This window comes from Chrysochloris asiatica, unplaced genomic scaffold, assembly GCF_000296735.1.
Source record: "Chrysochloris asiatica unplaced genomic scaffold, ChrAsi1.0 scaffold00168, whole genome shotgun sequence".
Classification (NCBI taxonomy): domain Eukaryota; kingdom Metazoa; phylum Chordata; class Mammalia; order Afrosoricida; family Chrysochloridae; genus Chrysochloris; species Chrysochloris asiatica.
Window position 1 is genome coordinate 4,506,588 of NW_006408686.1, and position 19,712 is coordinate 4,526,299.

Sequence of the window (19,712 nt, forward strand, 5' to 3'; positions counted from 1 at the left end):
TGGTGGGTTTGAATGGCCGCCTTTGTAATTACGAGTCCAGTGCTTATCCTACAGTGCCGCAGTGGCAGGCCTCACCAAACCAGACGCCACATAGTTAATCACCAGGCCGGGCTACTGGTGTCTCCACTTACTGTCTGCGATCCTTCTCCTTTCCAGAGATACGAGAGCCTGACTGTAATGCTCCACAACTTTATCACTCCGAACACGTGTTAAAGTTTCTCTTTAAACAAGAGGAGGCTCCAAGCCTAGAGGCACAATGCAACCAACATGATTGCCTGAAATTTATTTTTTGTGGTTATATTCGACCTCTAGCGAATGATCCTTGTTTAACTTGCATGGTATTAGAAAGTATCTTAAGCAATTTTTGCAAGTCATTTTAAACACTTTTCCAAGACAGATGTGTGACAAAGAAGGGTACCCCCTTATTTCATAACTTCAACTGGGTACATGTCTGCCAAGCCAAAAACTACATTTTTCAGATCCCCTCGCAGCTAGGATTGTTAGGTGCCCAAGTTGATCTTCAACTCATGGTGGCCTCCAGTGACGGAGACAAACTGTCCCATAGCGTTTGCTAGATTGTCAAATTTATGGAAGCAGATTCCCATGTCCTCTTCCCACGGATGGATAGCTGGACAGTTCCCAGCTGTCAACCTTAGCAGCCTACTACTCAACTGTGTTACACCAAGAGGATTTTGTTAAGTGCCACTGACTCGAATTTGACTCATAGCAACCTTGTATAGGGCTTCCAAGGAGCAGCTGGTGGATCTGAACTGCCAACCTTCCTTATGGTTCAGTCTAGTGCTGACCCTTCAGCACCACACTGGGAGTCTACACTAACAGGGCTGTTGTTAACCTGATGACAAGTTGAATTTGACACACAGTGACTCTACAGGGTTTCCAAGGAGCAGCTGGTAGGTTTGAACCGCTGACCTTGTGTTTTTCTTTTCAGTGCTGATCCTACAGCACCACACCAGGAGTCCCCCTAACGGGGCTGTTGTTAAGCACCCTTGACCTGCCAACCTTTTGGTTCAAACCAACTTTGCAATCCAGCGCATTAACACCACAGCACCGCACCAGGACTTTACTGCAGAGGAATTCACTCTATACATGTTCCTGTTGCTCCTGGCTGGCAGAAGGTCAGCAAGGTTGGTTAGCTGGGTTTGAGGTGATTACGGCTGTCCCAGCAGCACGAGTGGCATCTTCCATTTCCATCAGGGCCTGCAAGCTCAAACTGAAAGTCTCAAACCCAAACAGCCATTCCTAACCTGCCAGCAATTTCAGGAACAGCTAATTTCCTGAAACCCATATCTACCTGCAGTTCCTACAGTGATTTGTATGGGACTATAGCTAGGGTAGCAGGTACTTTTGTGCATCTTTAAAAAGATGAAGGAAAACTTGGCCCTCATGATAAACTCTAACATCTGTTAACAAGTCTACAAAGTGAATGGTGTGGTAGGCTCTGAAAGGCAACAGGCTTGTGTAACAGACAACCTGCCCAACTGTATGTGGCAGAACTGGGTTTCCATTTCCTGCTCTGACACGGACTGGACACCACCACAGCACAAGACTGTTGTTTTTCCGGGTTTGCAAACCCTGAGTTATGTGATGTGGAGCCATGAAAAGAAAAGAAAAGAAACACCACAGATGGCTGTGAAAAACCAAACTTCAAAAAACAAGAACACTTTAATTCCAGCCTACAGCGCCAGGTGCAATGTCTGGGGCCAGACTCTGGGTACAATGCTGTGTGGCGACCACTCACTCACACACGGCTCAGAGAAAGCCCCCAAGGGGGGGACTTACCTTCAGGGGGGGTGAGTCAAGAGGGGAAGGGCGACTCAAAAAACAGGGACAGGGGAGGGTGGACGTGGGGAGAAGGGCACTACTTCTTGGCGAAGGAGATCTTCATGGCATTGTTCTGGGTGATCTTGAAGCCCTGTAGAGCGTCGCGGGCCGCCCCTGCCTGCACCTCGTTGTCAAACTCCACAAAGGCGATATCATGCCGCCCTGGGACCAGTCGCACCTCCTTGAAGCCAGGGAACCTGGAAGCAGGGAAGGACAGACATCAGGAACAAACATCAGGTACCCAACCTCATCATTTTGTTCCTAACATTTGGACATAATACACAACATGATAGAAACCAACAGTGCTCCTGGTGGCGTCGAGGGTTAAGTGTTGGGCTGGAAACCAAAAGGTTGGTAGTTCAAACCTACCAGCAATTCCACGAGAGAAATATGAAGTTGTGTGCTCTCACTAAGATTTACCGCCTCAGAAATTCTACAGAGCAGTTCTCCTGTCCTACAGGGTCACCAGGAATCAGAGTCTACTTGCCAGCAGTGGATTTGAAGAGCATTAACCTAAAAATCTCCCCTAGGAATCATCTTGCCCTCTAGTGGGCATGTGGCATGTCTGGAGACATTGGTGTTGTCCTAACTGAACAGGGTTGTAGTACTGGCATCTAGCGGTAGAGGCCAGGGATTTTGCTACACACCCTACAATGCACAGGACAGACCCACAACAAAGTGGTATTTTACAGACTGTAAGGTATTCAGTGCTGAGCTGAAAATTCTTAATATGAGCAGGTAAATGTACACCATGTCAAAACAGTTTCATTTCTACATAAATACGGGGCAACGACCACCTCGAACGGAGTCCTGGTGTGGCGCTGTGGGTTAATGCGCCAGACTGCAAAGCTGTTTGAACTGCAAGGTCGGCCGTTCAAGCTCACTAGCTGCTCCTTGGAAACCCAATACAGGGTCGTTATGGGTCGGAACCAACTCGACGGCACTTAACAACAACAATCTTGAACGAGAAGCAGGACATAGCTTCCTCCAGCAAGAACGACTCTCCTAACTTTTTCAGCTGTCTCAGTTGGTACTTCCTTCTCTATTCGGCATTCTACTAAGATGGACAGTGTCACAAGCTGTCACAATACATATGGGGTATTGTTTTATCCTGTTTCTTAAACTTCCTCTCTCTTCCTTCACTCTCTCAGAAGCAAAAGCACCAGACGAACATACAACAGACACGCACATACACACCATTTGGAGAGGTGTGCTGATGCTACCAGGGTTCAGTGGGATCCCCCTGTCATCTGTCAGACACCTTTCTAGTTAAGAGTGGGCACACGAGGCTGAGCCCACTCTCCTCCCCATCACACACACACATCAAAGGCTAAAGGGGGCCCTCCAGCATGGCTACCGCAGACCACTCCAACCCTCAGCAGCCCTCCACAGGCTTTGAGCCCAGCCCACTCAGGCCAGATCCCATGGTGACATGCCTGGCCCCTGCCCAGCCCAGGCCCCACTTACTGGTTAAACAGCATGGACAACATGAGTTCGTTGGTCTCCTCAGGCAGGTTGGTGAGGAACAGGATATGATTTGGTGGGTTTTCTGAAAGCTGTGGGAAAGGGAGGAGGCCCGTGAGTACAGAAGTCGTGTGGAGCACACCTAACAACCCCTTTTCTTGCTCTCATCCCTCACACGGCTTGAATTCTCTCCAGCATTTAACACCTGTCTGTCTCCTGGTCCCTGGCCTCCATTACGGGGGGCAGACATCTCTGCCAGGTCACTGCTCTTGTCCCCAGAGCCTGCAACAGGCTGTAAGCAGGTGCTCAGTAAAAATTCACTGAAGGAATCTAGTCCCACCCTGACCTTCTCCTTCCAAATCTCCCAGCAAACACACCCATTATCACAGCCCCACAAAAAGGCCTGACCAAACCACCTCTAAAACACGGTCCGAGTCCCTTTATAAGGTAATGCTATAAGATAAACATAGGACTGCTAACCACAAGGTCGCAAGTTCAGACCCAGCAGCCGCTCAACAGGAGAAATAGGAGGCTTTCTGCTCCTGTGAAGATTAACAGCCTTGGAAACCCTATACAGAATCGCTATGAGTGAGAACCCACTCTGAAGCAGTGGGTTTGGTTTGGGGAGTCCCTTTCTAGTCCTGTATGTCTTACATGTGATTCCTGGCAGTGCTTCTAATCTATAATGTACTCTCCACGCATACTAGAATGCAGCGCTTTAGCGAGCAGGGATTGGGGTCGGTGTGCTCCCATTCTATTCTAAGTCTGGAAGAGGGGGTACGTAACACACAGTGACACAGTGGTCACCAAGACCTTCCCAAGACCCCAGAGGACTGCACACTTACAGGCTGAGCAGGCGGCATCTGACCTGGCATCAGCTGCTGCGGGGGCATGGCTCCTGGTGGGAGCTGGCCAGGTGCGAGGCCTGGCGGTGGGATCATGCCGGGGGGAGGCATGTAGGGAGGCTGGCCTGCCATGTGGTGCATGATGCGGGGCGCCTGTGTCATTGGCGGCATGCCCTGTGGAAAGATGGGGCAAGACTTGAGACATGGCCGTGGTGGGAGCCGGTGTGCTGACAGGCAAAAAGGTCACCAGAGGAAACCCAGGGAAAGTGACCTAGACTCAGAAAAAATGACAAAAAGAGGACATCCAAAGAGAAGGAAGAGAGCAAGAGATCCAGAATTAGAGAAAAAAAAATGAAGATAGAAAATAGTTAATACAACCAAACTTTGCTTTGTAAGATGACCAGGAGACCAGGAAGAAAAACAGAGAAACCAGAAAACCCAACAAAACAGCAACAATTGTTAATTTAGAGGGACAAGAAGTAGGAGGGGGCTTCAAAAAGCATATGGAAATAGTTCAGTATCTCCTCATTCCATTTTTCCCATAAATTTTTGGAAGTCCCCTTGCATGGGCTGTCTCTCATGTATAAGTGGTACTTTTGTTTCTAGGGAAAAAAAATAATCAAAGGGGAAAAAGTTGGCACGAGATCTCGAGAGAAGATCAGGCAGTGGACAACAGAGCTGAAACCGAACAATCAGGGCCGATGGTGGGATGACAATCTGAAGACCCCATTGTGGACAAAAAGCTGGGCCCAGTAAGCACAAGGATGACTGACCCACATGTCTTCCAATCCAGACGCCTTCCAACCTGCCTTCCAACCTGCAAAGGAGGCGGGATAAATACCGCGTGACCCAATCAGCAAGTCCAACACAGAGACTGTAGCCTAACGAGAAGTCCAGTCGCTCCATCATTCCTTCTACAGCTTGTGCTTGTGGTATCCTGTTTAGAAAACAGGATGTTTCCAGTTCTCGTGCCAGCACCAAGGTCATGAAGACCTTTTCCTGTTTTCTTCTAGAACCTTTACCGCATAAGCTGTTACACTCAGGTCTGTGTGATTCATCTCACGTTACCTTTTAGATTTAGTACAAGGCTGGGCTCATTTTCCCTCCTTACAGGCATGGGATTGGCCCAGTGTTATCTAATGAAAAAATATATGTCCTTCCTACACTGGACCACACACGTGTGGATCTGTTTCTGGACTCTGGGCAGTCCCCTTGGGCTACCTTCCCACCCATATCCCAATGCCAAATGATCCGGATTGTTTTCTCTTTAGGAAGAGGCTTACTCCTCGGCAGTGCAGGCCCTTTCTAAAGGCTTTGTCTCTCCTGCCTGTATTGACCTTGTCTTTGCACAAGTATCTTAGAAACAGATTTTGACAGGAACAGCATTGATCTATTGTCAATTTGGAGAATTGACACCTTAACAATATTGAGTCCTTGCATCCATCTGTTTAAGTTGTCTCCACTTGCTCTCAGCTATGTTTTGTGGTTTTAGGGTAAACCTTTTGTTGCATTTACTCCAAAAGTACAGTAAATAGCGTTTTGTTTTTCCCACCCAATTCGACTCGTTTGTTGCTAGCATGTACTAGGGGACTTCCAAAAGTTCATGGGAAAATTCCATGATCTTTTTTAAAGCCTCCTCATACACTAATTTAGAAAGGCAAAGGTAGTAAAATCAGGGTCAAGAAGAGAGAAAAAGGGACCAAGAGATGGAACTCTAGGGAAAGACTCGGAGGTATCTCAGAGCGTAGATACCACTCAGTAGCCCAACCTGGGGAGACAGATACAGCCTATATTGAAGGAATTGGCAAGAAGAGGGACCAAATCCCCAAAAGAAGTTCTTCCCCTACCCTGACTTGGCCAGGCCACATGGCTGAGAAAGGTCCAAGGGCATCTGTGGGTCCTGGCTTACCGGGACAGGGCCCTGGACGGCCCCTACCACAGTGGCGGCTGCCCCACCCTGCACGGCCTTCTTGGCAGCTGGAGTCTCCTGGCTCTTGGGCTTCCTCTTCTCCCGCTTGCGGTCCCGCTCCACAAAGGTGCCCTTCATCTTGGCGATGATGTCGGAGTCAGTCTTTGCATACTGGATTCGCTACAGGAAGGAAACCAAGGGCATAGGGGTCAAGAGTCAAATTTCCAGGGCTTCAAAATCAGACCCCACCACAGGCCTGCTGAGTACGTTACGGAAACGGCTTAACACCCACTTCTTCATCTGTCAGATGGAGGTTGTATTATCCACTTGAGAGGAATATAAATGCTCTGTTGGTGCAGCGGTGGAGTATTTGGCTGTGAACCGAACTGTCAGAGGTTTGAACCCACCAGTCAGTCTGAGGGAGAAAAGCTTCACAGCCCTCTACTGTCTTAAGAGGATTGCTGTGAGCTGCAATCTACTGGATGGCAAGGGGTTTAGGTTTTTTGTTTTCGAAGGTGTTCTGAGGATGAAAGTTAAAGACATGGAGAATTCAATACATGGGCTGTAGGTATGCTGCTAAGGGAAGAGAGGGCAGCTCTGAGCATCAGACCAAGGGCAGAAGCCTGTGGAGCCAGATGTCAGGGCTGGAGATCGACACAGGTCTCCTATTCACACAAACCTTCCAGATGTGTACAGAGAACCGAGTAAGCACCAGGCCCCACGCTAGGCTTGGGGGCAGGGAAAACAGCAATGAACGAACAGACCAGAGTCCCTGTCCTCAGGAAGCTCGTTTAGCAGAGATGTGAAGCACTGGGCAGAGTGGAAATTTTCAGAAACAGTGGCCAAGGAAGGCCTCATTGAGGTCACATTTGTGCAGTGACACTTGGGGGAGGAGGGAGGAGGAAGGAGAAGGAGCCATGTGGACATCTGGAGAAAGAATGTTCCAGCAATGTGCTAAGGGTGTGGTCAGCTGACGTGCTTCACAGTGAGGACCACTACCAATTGCTCTGAAAGGGATCGCAGTAGAAGATCCTAGATAGACCAAAACTCAAACTCATTAACCAGATCAGGCTTACTGGTTTAGAGAGACTGGTAGAACCCTAAGACTCTATGGACCTTAGTCACCTTTCAGGTTTGGAACTTAACTCACCCCCAATTTCTAGCCAAACTCTAGGATAAGCACTGGACGACTAACAATAAGCTAAGCAGTTCAAACCAACTGGCTTTTTGCTTCCCTAAGGGTTTGCAGCATTGGAAAGTCCACACAGGGTCATTCTGAGTCAGAATTGCCTTGAAGACAGTGGGTGTTAAGGGACAACAGAACTAGGGAGGTGCGCACGGGCATCATTTACCCCAGGACACAGTTGGAATCAGGAAACACAGGGAGGAAGTGGGACAAGTGATATTACACTGTGGGGACTGCAATCAATGACATGAAACAAATTGTGTATGAACTGAGTGGAAGTGGATTTGCTTAACGGTCTTTACCGGATTCACAACTGTTGTTGCTAAGTGCAGTCGAGTTGATTCCAACTTATAGTGACTCTGTATAAGGTTTCTGAGAAGCAGCTAGGTTTGAACTGCCAACACACCAGCTGCTCCTCAGAAACCCTATACAGGGTTGCTATGAGTCGGAACTCACACGATGGCAATCAACAACAAAGGGAGAAAAAGAGAACTTGAAAGAGACCAATGTGGATGAGAGAGAGGGAGAAAATGAGGTCAGACAGGTGACAGGACTGGATGCTGGAGGATGCTGAGGGAGACCTCGGGTGGGGCAGTGGCTGTGGGAGCGGACAAAGAAGCAGGCCGCAGTCACAGTCCCGGCACAGAGGGGACCACGTCAGCAGCAGCAGGGGGATGAGAAGCCAATGACAAAGAATAGATGGTTTTTTCCTGAAGTAGAATTTCCACTTTATTTTCTTACAGGTTAGTTTTTCTTCGGGCTTTAAGGCCTCAAATCTTTACACAGGCTTTAGTGGAGGTGGTGGGGCAGTACCTTCAGGTCTAAATCAGGTGGGAGTGTCTGGTCCTTAGTTCCAGGAGAATGTTCCTGACTACCATGCAGTGAACAGTACAACTCACAATTACACAGTTTCAGGTACAGAACTTATACATCACAGACACTCGCTTGGGGAATGGCCCCGGGGCTTCGGTCTGTACGTTTCCGATTGCTGTTAAGTGCCACAGAGTCACTGCAACTCCAAACGACCCTGCATAGGGTTTCTGGGGAGCGGCTGTTAAGTTTGAACCGCCAACCCCGTGATTCACATCAACTTTATGGCAGAGTGCTTCTCCTACAGTACCCACCAGGACTTCTTATTGGCCTGGTCTTAGGGCATGTCACGGGCGTGGTTCATGCAAATACGACTGCACTTTGACCACAACCTCGGTTTCTCCTTTTCTTTGTCATCTTGGAAGGGAGGGCCCAAGAGAGAGTCCTGACACGTGACCACATCTTCTCATATAGTGTGAGATGGCTATGCCCCCGAAGGACATGTTTTCAAGGTAGAGATGAAAGATTTCTGACAGAACTCAGGCTTGATGGCCTGATAAGAGTCCAAGCAGTAGTTTAGGGGCAAAAACAGAGAAAACAGTACCAATATATATATACACACACATATAATTTTTATACCTAAAACACCAATTCCTAGCTGCCTATAAAAGGCAATTGGAAGATGTGGCAACAACAGGCTGGGGTCCACCCGCAGCTGCTAGGCTGTCCTCGGGCTCACAGCAATGACGCATGCTATCACCCTCACAAGGGAGCCAGGTCAGGCAGTACATTCTAATCTGGTGGAACCGGTAACTGACGAGGACACAAGAGAAAAGGCCCAACAAAAGAAGCAAAGGTGCCTGCCAGTGATGTGACAGGACTTTCAGTTCATGGCAGGGGCTTTATGCCCCTCCTCACCTCCGCAGACTAGTCCCCTTTGGGCTCTCACACACTGGCAACCCACCTCTTCCTTCCTTACCTCTACCCCATCCTCTCCCACCTGGACAACTGGACCGTAGTCTCCTTCCTCTAACGCAACTTCCATCCAGCAGCCAGGGGCACCTCCCTTAACCAGCCCATGGCTCCTAAGTCTTCTCGAGACAGAAGTTCACTTTCAGGGCAAAATTCAGCTCCCAAAGCATACCGTCCTCATCACCTCTCACCCTGTGCTCCAGCCAAAGAACTAAGGACCATCCAGCTGGTTGTGACTCAAAGATCCTGTCTAGGGCTTTCAGAAGAGCAACTGGTGGGTTTGAACTGCTGACCTTGTGGTTAACAGCCCAGTGCTGGTCCAGCAGTGCCACATATGCTCTTGGTCACCTCTGGGTCTTACTCCACACGAGCTCTCTGCCCAAACTCTCTTGCTCGCCTCCCCAGTGAACTCTTCCTTTTAGTTCAAGTCTCACCTCACCCAGAGTGCCCTTCCCTGAAGCCCCGTCCTTAGGGTCCCCCAGAGCACTTCATGTGCACTCACGTAGGCCACCAGCCACCACTCACCATGGGCTTGTCGTAGAAGGGGAAACCCTGCATGGAACGCAAGGCGTTGGTGGCACTGCTGACCTCCTTGAAGATGACAAAAGCCTGGCCCCTCATCTTCAGGCTCCGCGACACCAGGATGTCGAGGATCTGGCCAAACTGGGAGAAGATGGCGTAGAGTGACTTCTTCAGCTCTATAGTGGGGGAGAAGAACAACCAGTTACCCGAGTCCTGGCTACGCAGCCTTAGAGCTTGAGCTCCCTTCTTTCCGAGGAAGTGTAATGCAGACAGGAGTCCAACAACCAAATGACAGATGTACCCAGAAGGTCCTGAGTCCACAAACCCTCAACAACACCCAACAGTGGCACGAGCAGCCAACATGCGCCACCCGGTGTGCTGCTCTGGGGGATGGGCAGTGTGATGGCCCCTACCCCACAGGTATGAAGGAGACGTGGCACACAGTACATGATCAAGTAACTCGACAAAAGACCTGGCTCATCTGGTCCCCCATGACTTTCTCAATCTATCGCCTCCATATTCCACCTCTCCTTGGTCTCTTCAACCTCACTAGTCTTGAGCCTTCTCAGGTCACTTAGTCCACCTCCAGGCCTTTGCACTGGCTGTTCCCTCTGCCTAGAACACAGTTCCCTGATGCTTACACACCTGCCTCCTAGTCTTCCGGGTCTCAGCACAAGAAACCGCCTCAGAGTCCTCCGTCTCACCTCAATTTGCATTTCTCACCACCTAACATGTTTACACATTCTCTCTCTTTGCACCCATTCTATTTGATTACTGCAATAGCCCCATACCTAGTGCAGTCTACAACCAACTTTCCCACAAACACTGACATGATAAAGAAGCCATCAAGTACTTTGAGGAAGTAACTCCACTCAATTCTTCCAACAACCTCAGGAGGGAGCAGCTATGACCGCTCCGCTACTGTTCTGCTGTATATGTGAACGGGCTTTGACACCAAACGGGTCCCTGGCCCACAGCAAGTGCTGTGACGGTGCTGAGAAGGACAAGGCCGAGCTGGGACCAGGTTCCCAGTCTATCCAAACCCAGCACCACCACCTTAAACAAACTGCCTCCCCTGAGAGCAAGCAGGATTCCAACTCCACAAAAGAAGGCCCAGTCTTACCAAGTTCTGAAAACGTACTGATTATCTGATGCAAAGAAGGTAGCTGAGCAGGAGCTATTTTATGAAATAAGGCGGGAGAAGGAAATGTGTGTGTGCTTGGGGGTAGTCTGAGCAAGGGGGTTTTGAAGCAATTGGCCCAAGATTCTTTGTGACATTTCTGGTTTTGTCTTTAACCTCCGTCCTATCCTCAAGCACCTACTTCAGGGCCTTGGTGTTCCACTGGACTTGGGATCACTCCCCAAACTTCAGCTTCCCCTCCCCACCCACTCCAGTTCACCCTTCGAGAAGATCTGTCACAACTGGAAACTGACAGTGTTCCCTTGCCTGGCTCTACACGGCCTTCAGGACAAAGTTCAACACCTCATTAGCTCAGCAACGAGGCAAGGCAGCAGTGGAGGGAGGACTCATTGGGCGCTTCTCTAGGCCTCTCGGGCTCCAGCCACACAAAGCCACTCCTAGTTCCCACAATGCCCAGATGCTTTGCCCTAGACAGTACACTTATTGGTCAAAGTCAAAGGAGCACAGTGGACTAAATGTCCTAAGGGTCCCTGATTCAGATCAACGTGATGGTCGTTGGGTCAGCTTTCTCGGTTAACTAAAGTTCTCAATCCCCCTTCTCCTTCATCATCTGTTGCCTCCTCTAGCCAGAAGCCCTCTCCAAATTTCTCCTCAAATTTCTGTCCCGAGTCTCTTCACCTGGAAACCCTATACAGGGTCACTCTGAGTCAAAACTGACTCAACATGTTCTCGCACCATGGTCCTGGCTATCAGAACCGCTGCAATCAGATCATGGGTCTGGATTGTGGCTCTAGGGATTTGGAGCCAGTACTGTCTCGCTCAAGACTCCTCCAGTACCTCACCATCTAGCATGGCTGTGTAACATGTTTTAAAAGCACCTGCAGAGTTTCCATTCCTTGTTTTCATTTTCAAAAGCAACTTTTTTCATAACCCCAAATGTAAATTCCAGCATCTCCTTTGATCCTCCCAACAAGTGCCTTCTGATGGTGGTTGTCAATCAGTTCCAATCCTGGATAGGGTTTCTGAGGCTGTAAATCTTTACAGGAGCAGAATGCCTCATCTTTCTCCCATGGAACAACTGGTAGATTTGAACTACTGACCTTTCAGTTAGCAGCCCAACTCGAAATCCACTATGCTACCAGCACTTTTATTTTCAAGGTGGTAAGAGCTAACATTTAGTCAGCGCTTACTACCAGCAACCCATTGCCAACCAGTGGGTTCTGACTCACAGAGCCCCTAGAGGACAAAGTACAACTACTCCTCGGGGTTTCCAAGACTGTAAATCCTTACAGCCACAGACAGCTTCATCTTTGTCCTGTGGGGCAGCTGCTAGGCTTGAACTGCAAACCTAGTGACTAGGAGTCCAATGCTTATTTCACAACACCAACAAGGCTCCTTTTACCATCCAGGTGCCCTAAAAAGAAATACTGCTCATGGAGTTTGGCTAATTTAATCCCCACAACATCCCTACAGAGAAGAGATTATGATTTTCGCCTTGTTTTCTCTTATAGAAATCGGGACTCAGGAAAGGTGACAACTTGCTGAAAAAAGTGAGGAATAGTCTGTCTAATCTGCAGTGTGTCCCTAAGAACAATTCCAAAAATTGGCCACTTTTCTCAGCAGTGTGACCATAGGCAAGTCAAGTCATATAGGAGTTTCCATTTCTCATAATCTGAGAAATGGGAACCACAGCAGCATCTCCTGGCAGGGGGACCGTCAAAGCTAAATGTGAGAAAGTGTCCAACTCGGCACCGGGTACTAAGGGCCAGATAGCCTTCCTGCCTCCTGCACAATTGGCTGGTCACTCGAGGACCCCAGTCCCTGCCCAAAGCCCACGACGGCAGAGGCAGCTCCTAGGGTGGCGGAGTCTTGTGAGCTGAGACCCGAAGGACGAGCATCAGTGAACACGTTAATGGGCAGAGTGTGGACGATCTACGCTGAAGGCAGAGAAGCGATTTCTGGCGATGGAAGGGGCCAGCTCACTTGGGCCATCCCGAGAACTCACCATCCTTCTTGATCTTCTCATTGAGATTGTTGATATAAATGGTGTGGTTGGGGCGGGTCTCGGGAACTGCCATGGAGCGAGGAGCAGAGGTTAAGGCTGAAGAAAGGAAAAGGGAGACTTCAGTTCTGGATTTTTCCAAATCCTTTGTTCCAACGCGGGTTTAATGGACTGCTAGGGGATCTTCCTTCCAGGAAGAAGTTAGACAAAGCGGGGAGGGAATTGGGGTGGGTAGGGCACCAATTTGGGCAACGCTACCGAGAGGTAGAACTCGGTCTTTCTCCTCCGCGTGCTAAGACAAATCGCCAGAGGTCCACTACGAGTCCCAGGGTGCTTTACTCTATTCAGGAGGCGGAGCGTCCTAAGTGGCTACTGCCATTGGACCACGCGACCAAAGGGCGGCTGGGGAGAAAACACCCGGATGTACTGCCAGTTAAGGAAGGCGAAACACATTTGGGGCGTCCTGGCCTCATGGAGGAGGAAAGTTTCCCCAGAAGAGACACGGGAAGGCACCACAAGTTCCATGGGCTCCACACACCCGTCGCCGATAACCACCTACTTCCGCGAATACTCACCAACAGGGTAACAGCTCCCGCAATTAGCGTCCTCTGAGCTCCTGAGCTTGGACCACAAAGCTTCCTCTCCTGGTCCCGCCTTTGCCTTTCTGCAAACCAATCCTTGCGCGGAAACTTGGTAGTTTGACCAATCAGGGTAAGTTTTATCTCCGGGCCAATAACTTGCCAATCAAAATAACATTTGGGTTCCCGCCTTCAGCGGCGTCCGACCTATGGACCAATCAGTGAGGGCTACGCCCCCTCGCGCGTTTCTTGCCAATCGGGGCGCAGCTCGCTCTAGGGTCTCTTCCGGCGGCTATCCTTTGAAAGCCCCACCTCTCCTTCCTTAGCATTTTCTGCCACGTGATAGTGGAAAGGGTGGGCACAAGTTGCGAGTCCTACCACGTGATATAAGAAAGCTATTTGCGGTGGCTGCCATTTTGCGGGAGGGGAGGGAGCACCTGACTCTCCAGCTCCAAAGTTTTTTCACCTGGGTTCGCGGCTCCCTGCAGCCCAACCCTCCATTATCTTAGCCTCCCATAACCCACTTTTTCTGTTTCTTAATAGTTCCAGGACCTTCTTCACAACTAGGCAGTTTTCCCTGAAGGGTCTCCTTTTTGACCTGATTCAAAAGTCGGCTCGAAGGTTCGAACCCCGATCTGGGCGGGGGGGGGTTGCGGGTTGGGAAAACTAAATCGGCCGTGGAGTCGGTTCCAGCTCAGCGATTTTATAGGACAGAGTGGTGGGGAACAGACCGTAAATTCCCCCAGTCCTTAGCTTTGGGACCCTAAATCCCACCCTTTAAGAGCCACACTCGAAGGCTTTGCTCACATTTCCAAAATAAACCCAGGAATTTCTAAATCTTGACTTGGACAAATTAATAATTCCTAATCTCCTACCCGAATCAACTGGCTCCAGCCCGCAAATATGGATTAAAACAACCAGATCCCAAATCCCTGAGGAGTCAGCCGCATTGCTTATCCTCCATTGTGGTACTCGACTGTCAAACCATCATAATCCCGGTCTTTAAAGAGGACTTTCAACTCCGTTTTGAAGGATCTTTTCCTTCTCATTTCCACCCAGCTCCTCCCGGACTCCACGATGACGTCTCAGCGCGCTCCTCTAGAGCCCTTAGTCCCTCATCCCAGAGCCCCGGTGGTCCCCCAGGCCTCCATCATCCCGCCACCCCCATTGCCGCCTCCCGCGCCTGCTTCAGGGCCTGCGCCCCCTCACGTCTTCGGCCTGGAAAAAAGTCATCTCCTGAAGGAGGCCTTGGAGAAGGCGGGCCCTGTCCCCTCGGGCAGAGAGGACGTGAAGAGGCTTCTGAAGCTGCACAAGGACCGGTAGGGTCCCAAAAAAACTCCCTGTCCCCGGATCACTTCAGCCACTTCCTCTTGGGATGTCACATTTTCTAAGAGTCTAACAGCTTGTCTGGTCCCATCCCTGTATTGGTGCTGTGCCCTCATCTGAGAAGAAAGCATCTCCTCTCACAAGCGCCGAAGAAGCCCCGGTTGTGGTGGCGCTGTGGGTTAGATGTCGGCTTGCTAACTGCAAGGTCAGCAGTTCAAGCCGGCCAGCTGCTCCTTGAGAGAAAGATGAGGCTGTCTCCTCTCATAGATTACGTCTCAGAAACGCCATTTAGGATCACTATAAATCAGAATTGGTTCAGTGGCAATAGGTAACAGCGCTTAGTCCACTAGAGAGGGCAGACCCCCCCCCCAAACAGTCACAGCCCAGAGGGGCTACTTCCCAGAGCAGGGAAACCCTGCACGCAGTTGGGTGAGTCACTCAAGGCACAGGTGATGAGGAAGAGCAAGCAGCGTGCGCAGACACCCAGAGGTAAATGAGGGCAGGATTTTAGGGTACTGCAAGTGTAAGTATTTCCTCAATGCTACAGGCAGGTGGCAAAGGGGGGCAAGCGGCAGATCTCACACGATGCAGCATGGTGGGCCGTGGTGAGGGGGTTGGACTTGTCCTGGGGGCTCTGGGGAACTGTGAGACAGAGATTGTAGTTGGCGAGACCTACAGTCTGGACCATGGCCGGGGCAGTGGGTAAAGAGGACCCACTGGAATGGTTATCGGGCTGGGCAGAATCGGGGTGGGGTGGGGTGGGGGAGTGTGGACTTGCCCTGTGTCACGGAAGTGTATCATTCGCCCTAAATTACCAACCCTGGTGATGTTAATCTAACGCGAACAACATCCATTAGTTAATTATGTGCTTAGTCGGTGTCAGGCACCTCTCTAAGGGTTTATAAGAATTCAGTCCTTTAATAGTGTCAGCAACCCAGTGAGGTAGGAACCAGGCTCACAGGGAAAATCACTGAGCCGCAGAATGATGGTGAGGAAGCCCCTCCCTGGAACTGGGCAGCGTGGTTTTCACGCCTGTAACCACTATACCCTGCTGTTGGGCCCTGTTGGTCAGGAGGCTGCTCCAAACGGAACCAGGAGCCCGCTTCCCACCTTCGGCCGCCTCCTCTCATTTACAAGGGGGACGGGAATAAAGAGCCGGGTGCACTGAGTCCGAGAGATGGGGAGTCACCAGAGCTGCCCCTGAGGCCTCCCCAAGGGTGGGGGTGGGCAGGTCGGCTGGGACTTGTTATTTTAAGCCATCCACCTAAATTAGTCCAAATTGAGTTGGTTTTTAATCTCACCAAGACATTAAGGGATTTTTCACCTCATTTAGCAGAGTTGAGGTATAGAAGCATCCCTTTGAGATGTTTCCTCACTCTGGCTCCTAGTTGGAGGACTTTTGCACATGTGCACTTCACTCCCTCAGTAACAGGGAGTGGGGAGCAGGCAAGGAGGAAACCAAGGCAAGGGGCAACAAGAGCATCACCAGGGACAGCCAGGCTATCTTTGTCCTCAGTCTACACTCTGCTCCTACCCAAACCTGGAGCAGGGCTCTGGGAACTGCCCCGCCTGACTCAGCGTGCCTCTGATTCAGTTTCAGAAATGACTTGCAGTGGATCCTTTTCTGTGCTGAACTGCCATCCCTCATCCAAGAAGGCCCTCAGTAAGTGCTGGAATTTGGGGCTCTCCCCTCCCTCCTGCTGCCTTGCTAGGCTGACCCTGGAGCAAGGCTGGGAGTGAGTCCCAACAACTTGGGGACTCGAGGGGGGAGCAGCCAGGGCAGTGAACAGACAGTTGAAGTGAATGAGTGAATGAACAAATGAACCTGGTCCATCCTCTCTGATCCTTACTGGCACCCATTCCTTCAGGAAGCCCTTGTGACTTCTCTCTGCCCCCTCCCCGCTCATCTCTCCAGCTCCAGCTCAGGCCTGGGCCATCCATAGCAGGGAGGAGTCAGAGCCCCCCAGCGGGCCTGGGGGAGGGGAGGAGAGCCTTCACCACACCAAGGCAGCAAGCCAGACTCCAGCTTCCAGAGAGCTCATAACTCAGTGGTCTAGGCACAGAGTGGCTGGGCCTGCCTTTGTCTCCCCGCAGGTGCGGGCTGGTGGCCTTATGGATGGCAAGCACCCTCCTGGTACCCCCTGATGGGGTCCCCCTGGACAGACTTCTGCAGGTGGCACTGGAGAGAGGCTACACAGCCCAGGGGGAGATGTTCTCCGGTGAGCTACCTCAAGCTGGGTTTTCCCTGGGATGGGCATATGGCAAGGACAGACACACAGCCAGCCTCCCACAATTCCTCAGGCCATGTGCCCTGTACAGCAGGGTGGTTATGAGTGCTGTGTGGCCTGGGGCAAGCACATCTCCCTCTCTGTGCTGCAGAGGAGACGGGTGTGCAATAAGTGCCCTCTCTCTGTCCACTGTCCCCCTACAGTGGCTGACATGGGCAAGCTGGCCCAGGAGGTGTTGGGCTGCCACACCGAGCTGCTCTGTGGTGGCCTGGGTGGTCCCAACAGAGACTACATCCTGCAGCACATCATCGCCGGTCACCCCCTGCTCGTTCCGTATCCCAGGGCCAGTGGGCGGGGCAGGTCGAGGTAACACGGGATCCCTGGGCCATACTGTAGACCACAGCTGTGATCTTAACACCTGCACCAGCTACGATGAGGACTTCAACCATGAGCCTTGTCAGAGGAGGGGCCACAAGGCCCACTGGGCTGTGAGTGCAGGTGAGTCCAAGCCCCATCCAGGCCCTGGACTGCCTGCCCACCGCCCCCTCCCCCTGAGTCCTGCAGGTCAGCACTAGGGTGGACCATCTCTGCCCATCCTGGGCTCTTAGCACTGGACCTGACAGAGCAGGCGTTCAGGTGGCCCACCCGCCAGGCAGGTTTCCATCACAAGAGCTCAGACTTGGGGATCCGGCAGCCTGAGCTCCAGGTCTGGCCCTGCCCCTTCTAGGCCCTGGGACCCCACGCAAGTTGTTCCACTTCTCTGGGCCTCCATCTTTCCATCTGTAAATTGGGGGTGATAGCAGTGACCACGCACCTCCAAGTTGGGGTGTGTGAAACCATTTCACAGGCTCAGTCGGTGTTGGCTGTTAACTAGACCCTCCTGGTCCCTCCACCTGCCTGAGACAGAAAGCTGGGGTCTGTGCGGCCCGAGGGCTCCTCTCTGAGCGTGTCTTTACCAACATGACTAGGCAGGGGGGTTGGTTCCACTTAACACTGGCCTCTCTTCCTCCCTACGTGGACAGCCTATGGGCTTAAAAACCCAGCCCGCTGTGTAACCCCTGACCCTGGTAACTTAGCTGTGGCCCTGAGGAGGTGTAGGGAGATGTCTGTGAGCCCACTCAGCTATCTGCTGCTCTCCTCCCAGGGGTCCTCCTGGGGGTGGTGGCTGTGCCGAGCCTTGGCTATGCCGAAGACCCTGAGCTGGCAGGCCTGTTCCACCCAGTGCCCAGCACACCCTACCAGCCGCCACCCCTGCCAGAGGAAGGCTTCTCGGGAGCCATCTACCTCCTCTCCAAGCAGGGCAAGAGTTGGCACTACCAGCTGTGGGAATACGGCCAGGTCCAGGAGAGCAACCTGCAGCTGACAGACTTTGCGCCGTCGCGGGCCATGGATGGCAGGGCCTACGTGGTACCTGCTGGTGGGGTGCGCTCTGGCCTCTGTGGCCAAGCTCTGCTCCTCAGACAGCATGACACCAGCCACTAGCCTGCTGCGGGCTGACCCCATGAAGAGTGTCCTGTGCCTCATTCTGTGGAACAGCCAGGGGGTTCCCACTGGATCCCTGAAGACCTCTAGCTCAGTGATTCCTCAGAGTCTCCCACACCCCTCCCCCAATTCTCCGCTCAGAACCCGGGCACAGTCCCACCCACCCAGCCCATCACCCCCACTGCTGAGCACTCTCATGTCACATCCGTCTTCTAACCCTCCTTCATCACTCGGGGCTCCCTACTGTCCCCCCACCGCCCAGTGTGTTCTCACAGGCTCCTCACTGTTCCAGAGACAGGAGCAAACTCCCATGATCTGCAATCCCTGAAAATGAGGCCTTAGTTGCTGTCTGACCCATGCTTTTTGCCCTCCGGTCCTGCTGGCCTTTCTATCCCTAAAGTGGCCTTTATTACCTTCCTGGGACCCTCTTTCTCCCCCTCACCAGAACACCCCCGAATGTTCCTTCTCAGCTCAGCTCAGGCAAGGCCCCCCCCACCCTCTATATTCTATGTCCACACTATACCCAACCACATTGACTCCTGAAATTTCCCAACCCTGTGAGGGTGGCACAGGATTCTCCCCTTGGACATGAGCATAGAGGGGCAGTTACAGGTCTAACTGAGATCCCATGGCAGGCTTCACACTGGGCAGATCCCACTTCCCTGAATGAGCCATGACAGGCCCCACCACAGACGTCTCTTCTGTCTCTATACACACATACAGACTGAACACGTGTAATGGTTTCATTGAGAAGCAAAGGCTCCTGTGGCACTATGGGCTAAGCACTAGCCTGCTAACTGCTAGGTCAGCAGTTTACCAGCTGCTCCTCAGGAGAATTTGAGGCAGCCTTCTGTGAAGATTCACAGCCACAGACACTCCAGGGAACAAACAGTTCTACTCTCTCAGAGAGTCGCTAAGAGTCAGAATTGACTTAATGGGAGTGAGTTTGGGTTATCACGCCACTGGGTTAGGTGTTCTGAAAGGGGTCGCACTTCTTGGTCCCTACATGTGCCCAGCACCCAGTTAGGGGAAGGGCATGGGGTAGTGTTTCTAATGAATGGATGAGGTGACAAAGAGGAGCCTGCCCCAGCACCTCTGCCGGTTCCTCTTCATCCCACCTCACTCCTCAGACCCCTCTGGGCTAGCACTGCCTGCTGGAGCGTCCTGAGAGCCCACTCCTCTTCATCCCACCTCATCCCCCAGACCCCTCTGGGCTAGCACTGCCTGCTGTAGTGTCCTAGGAGCCCTTGAGAGCAGGCTCTGGAGCCCTCTGCCTTTCCACTGTGTTCTGGGGCAGCTCAGCACAGAGCCAAGAGCCCCGGTGACGGTTAGAGTGAATGAACCAATCCACCTCACTACCCCAAAGCGACCCACATGCCCTTACCCCCCACCCCAGCATGATGCT

At 51.7% G+C, this 19,712-nt stretch overlaps 2 protein-coding genes across 2 annotated transcripts; one reads left to right on the top strand and one right to left on the bottom strand.

Moving 5' to 3' along the window:
• Positions 1-1,649: 1,649 nt before the first annotated feature.
• On the bottom strand, positions 1,650-12,908 carry SNRPA (small nuclear ribonucleoprotein polypeptide A). Its single transcript, XM_006871408.1, has 6 exons — positions 12,697-12,908; positions 9,554-9,726; positions 6,061-6,240; positions 4,152-4,325; positions 3,310-3,398; positions 1,650-2,039 (listed from the first exon to the last, which is right to left on the bottom strand). Exons 1-6 carry the CDS (start codon positions 12,767-12,769, stop codon positions 1,880-1,882), a joined length of 849 nt encoding a protein of 282 aa, XP_006871470.1. The 5' UTR covers positions 12,770-12,908; the 3' UTR covers positions 1,650-1,879.
• Positions 12,909-14,348: 1,440 nt separating this feature from the next.
• On the top strand, positions 14,349-18,307 carry LOC102818444 (chromosome unknown open reading frame, human C19orf54). The gene is made up of 6 exons (XM_006871520.1): positions 14,349-14,590; positions 16,192-16,260; positions 16,692-16,816; positions 17,029-17,158; positions 17,253-17,323; positions 17,970-18,307. The coding sequence occupies exons 1-6, from the start codon at positions 14,349-14,351 to the stop codon at positions 18,305-18,307; spliced, it is 975 nt and encodes a 324-aa protein (XP_006871582.1).
• Positions 18,308-19,712: the final 1,405 nt, after the last annotated feature.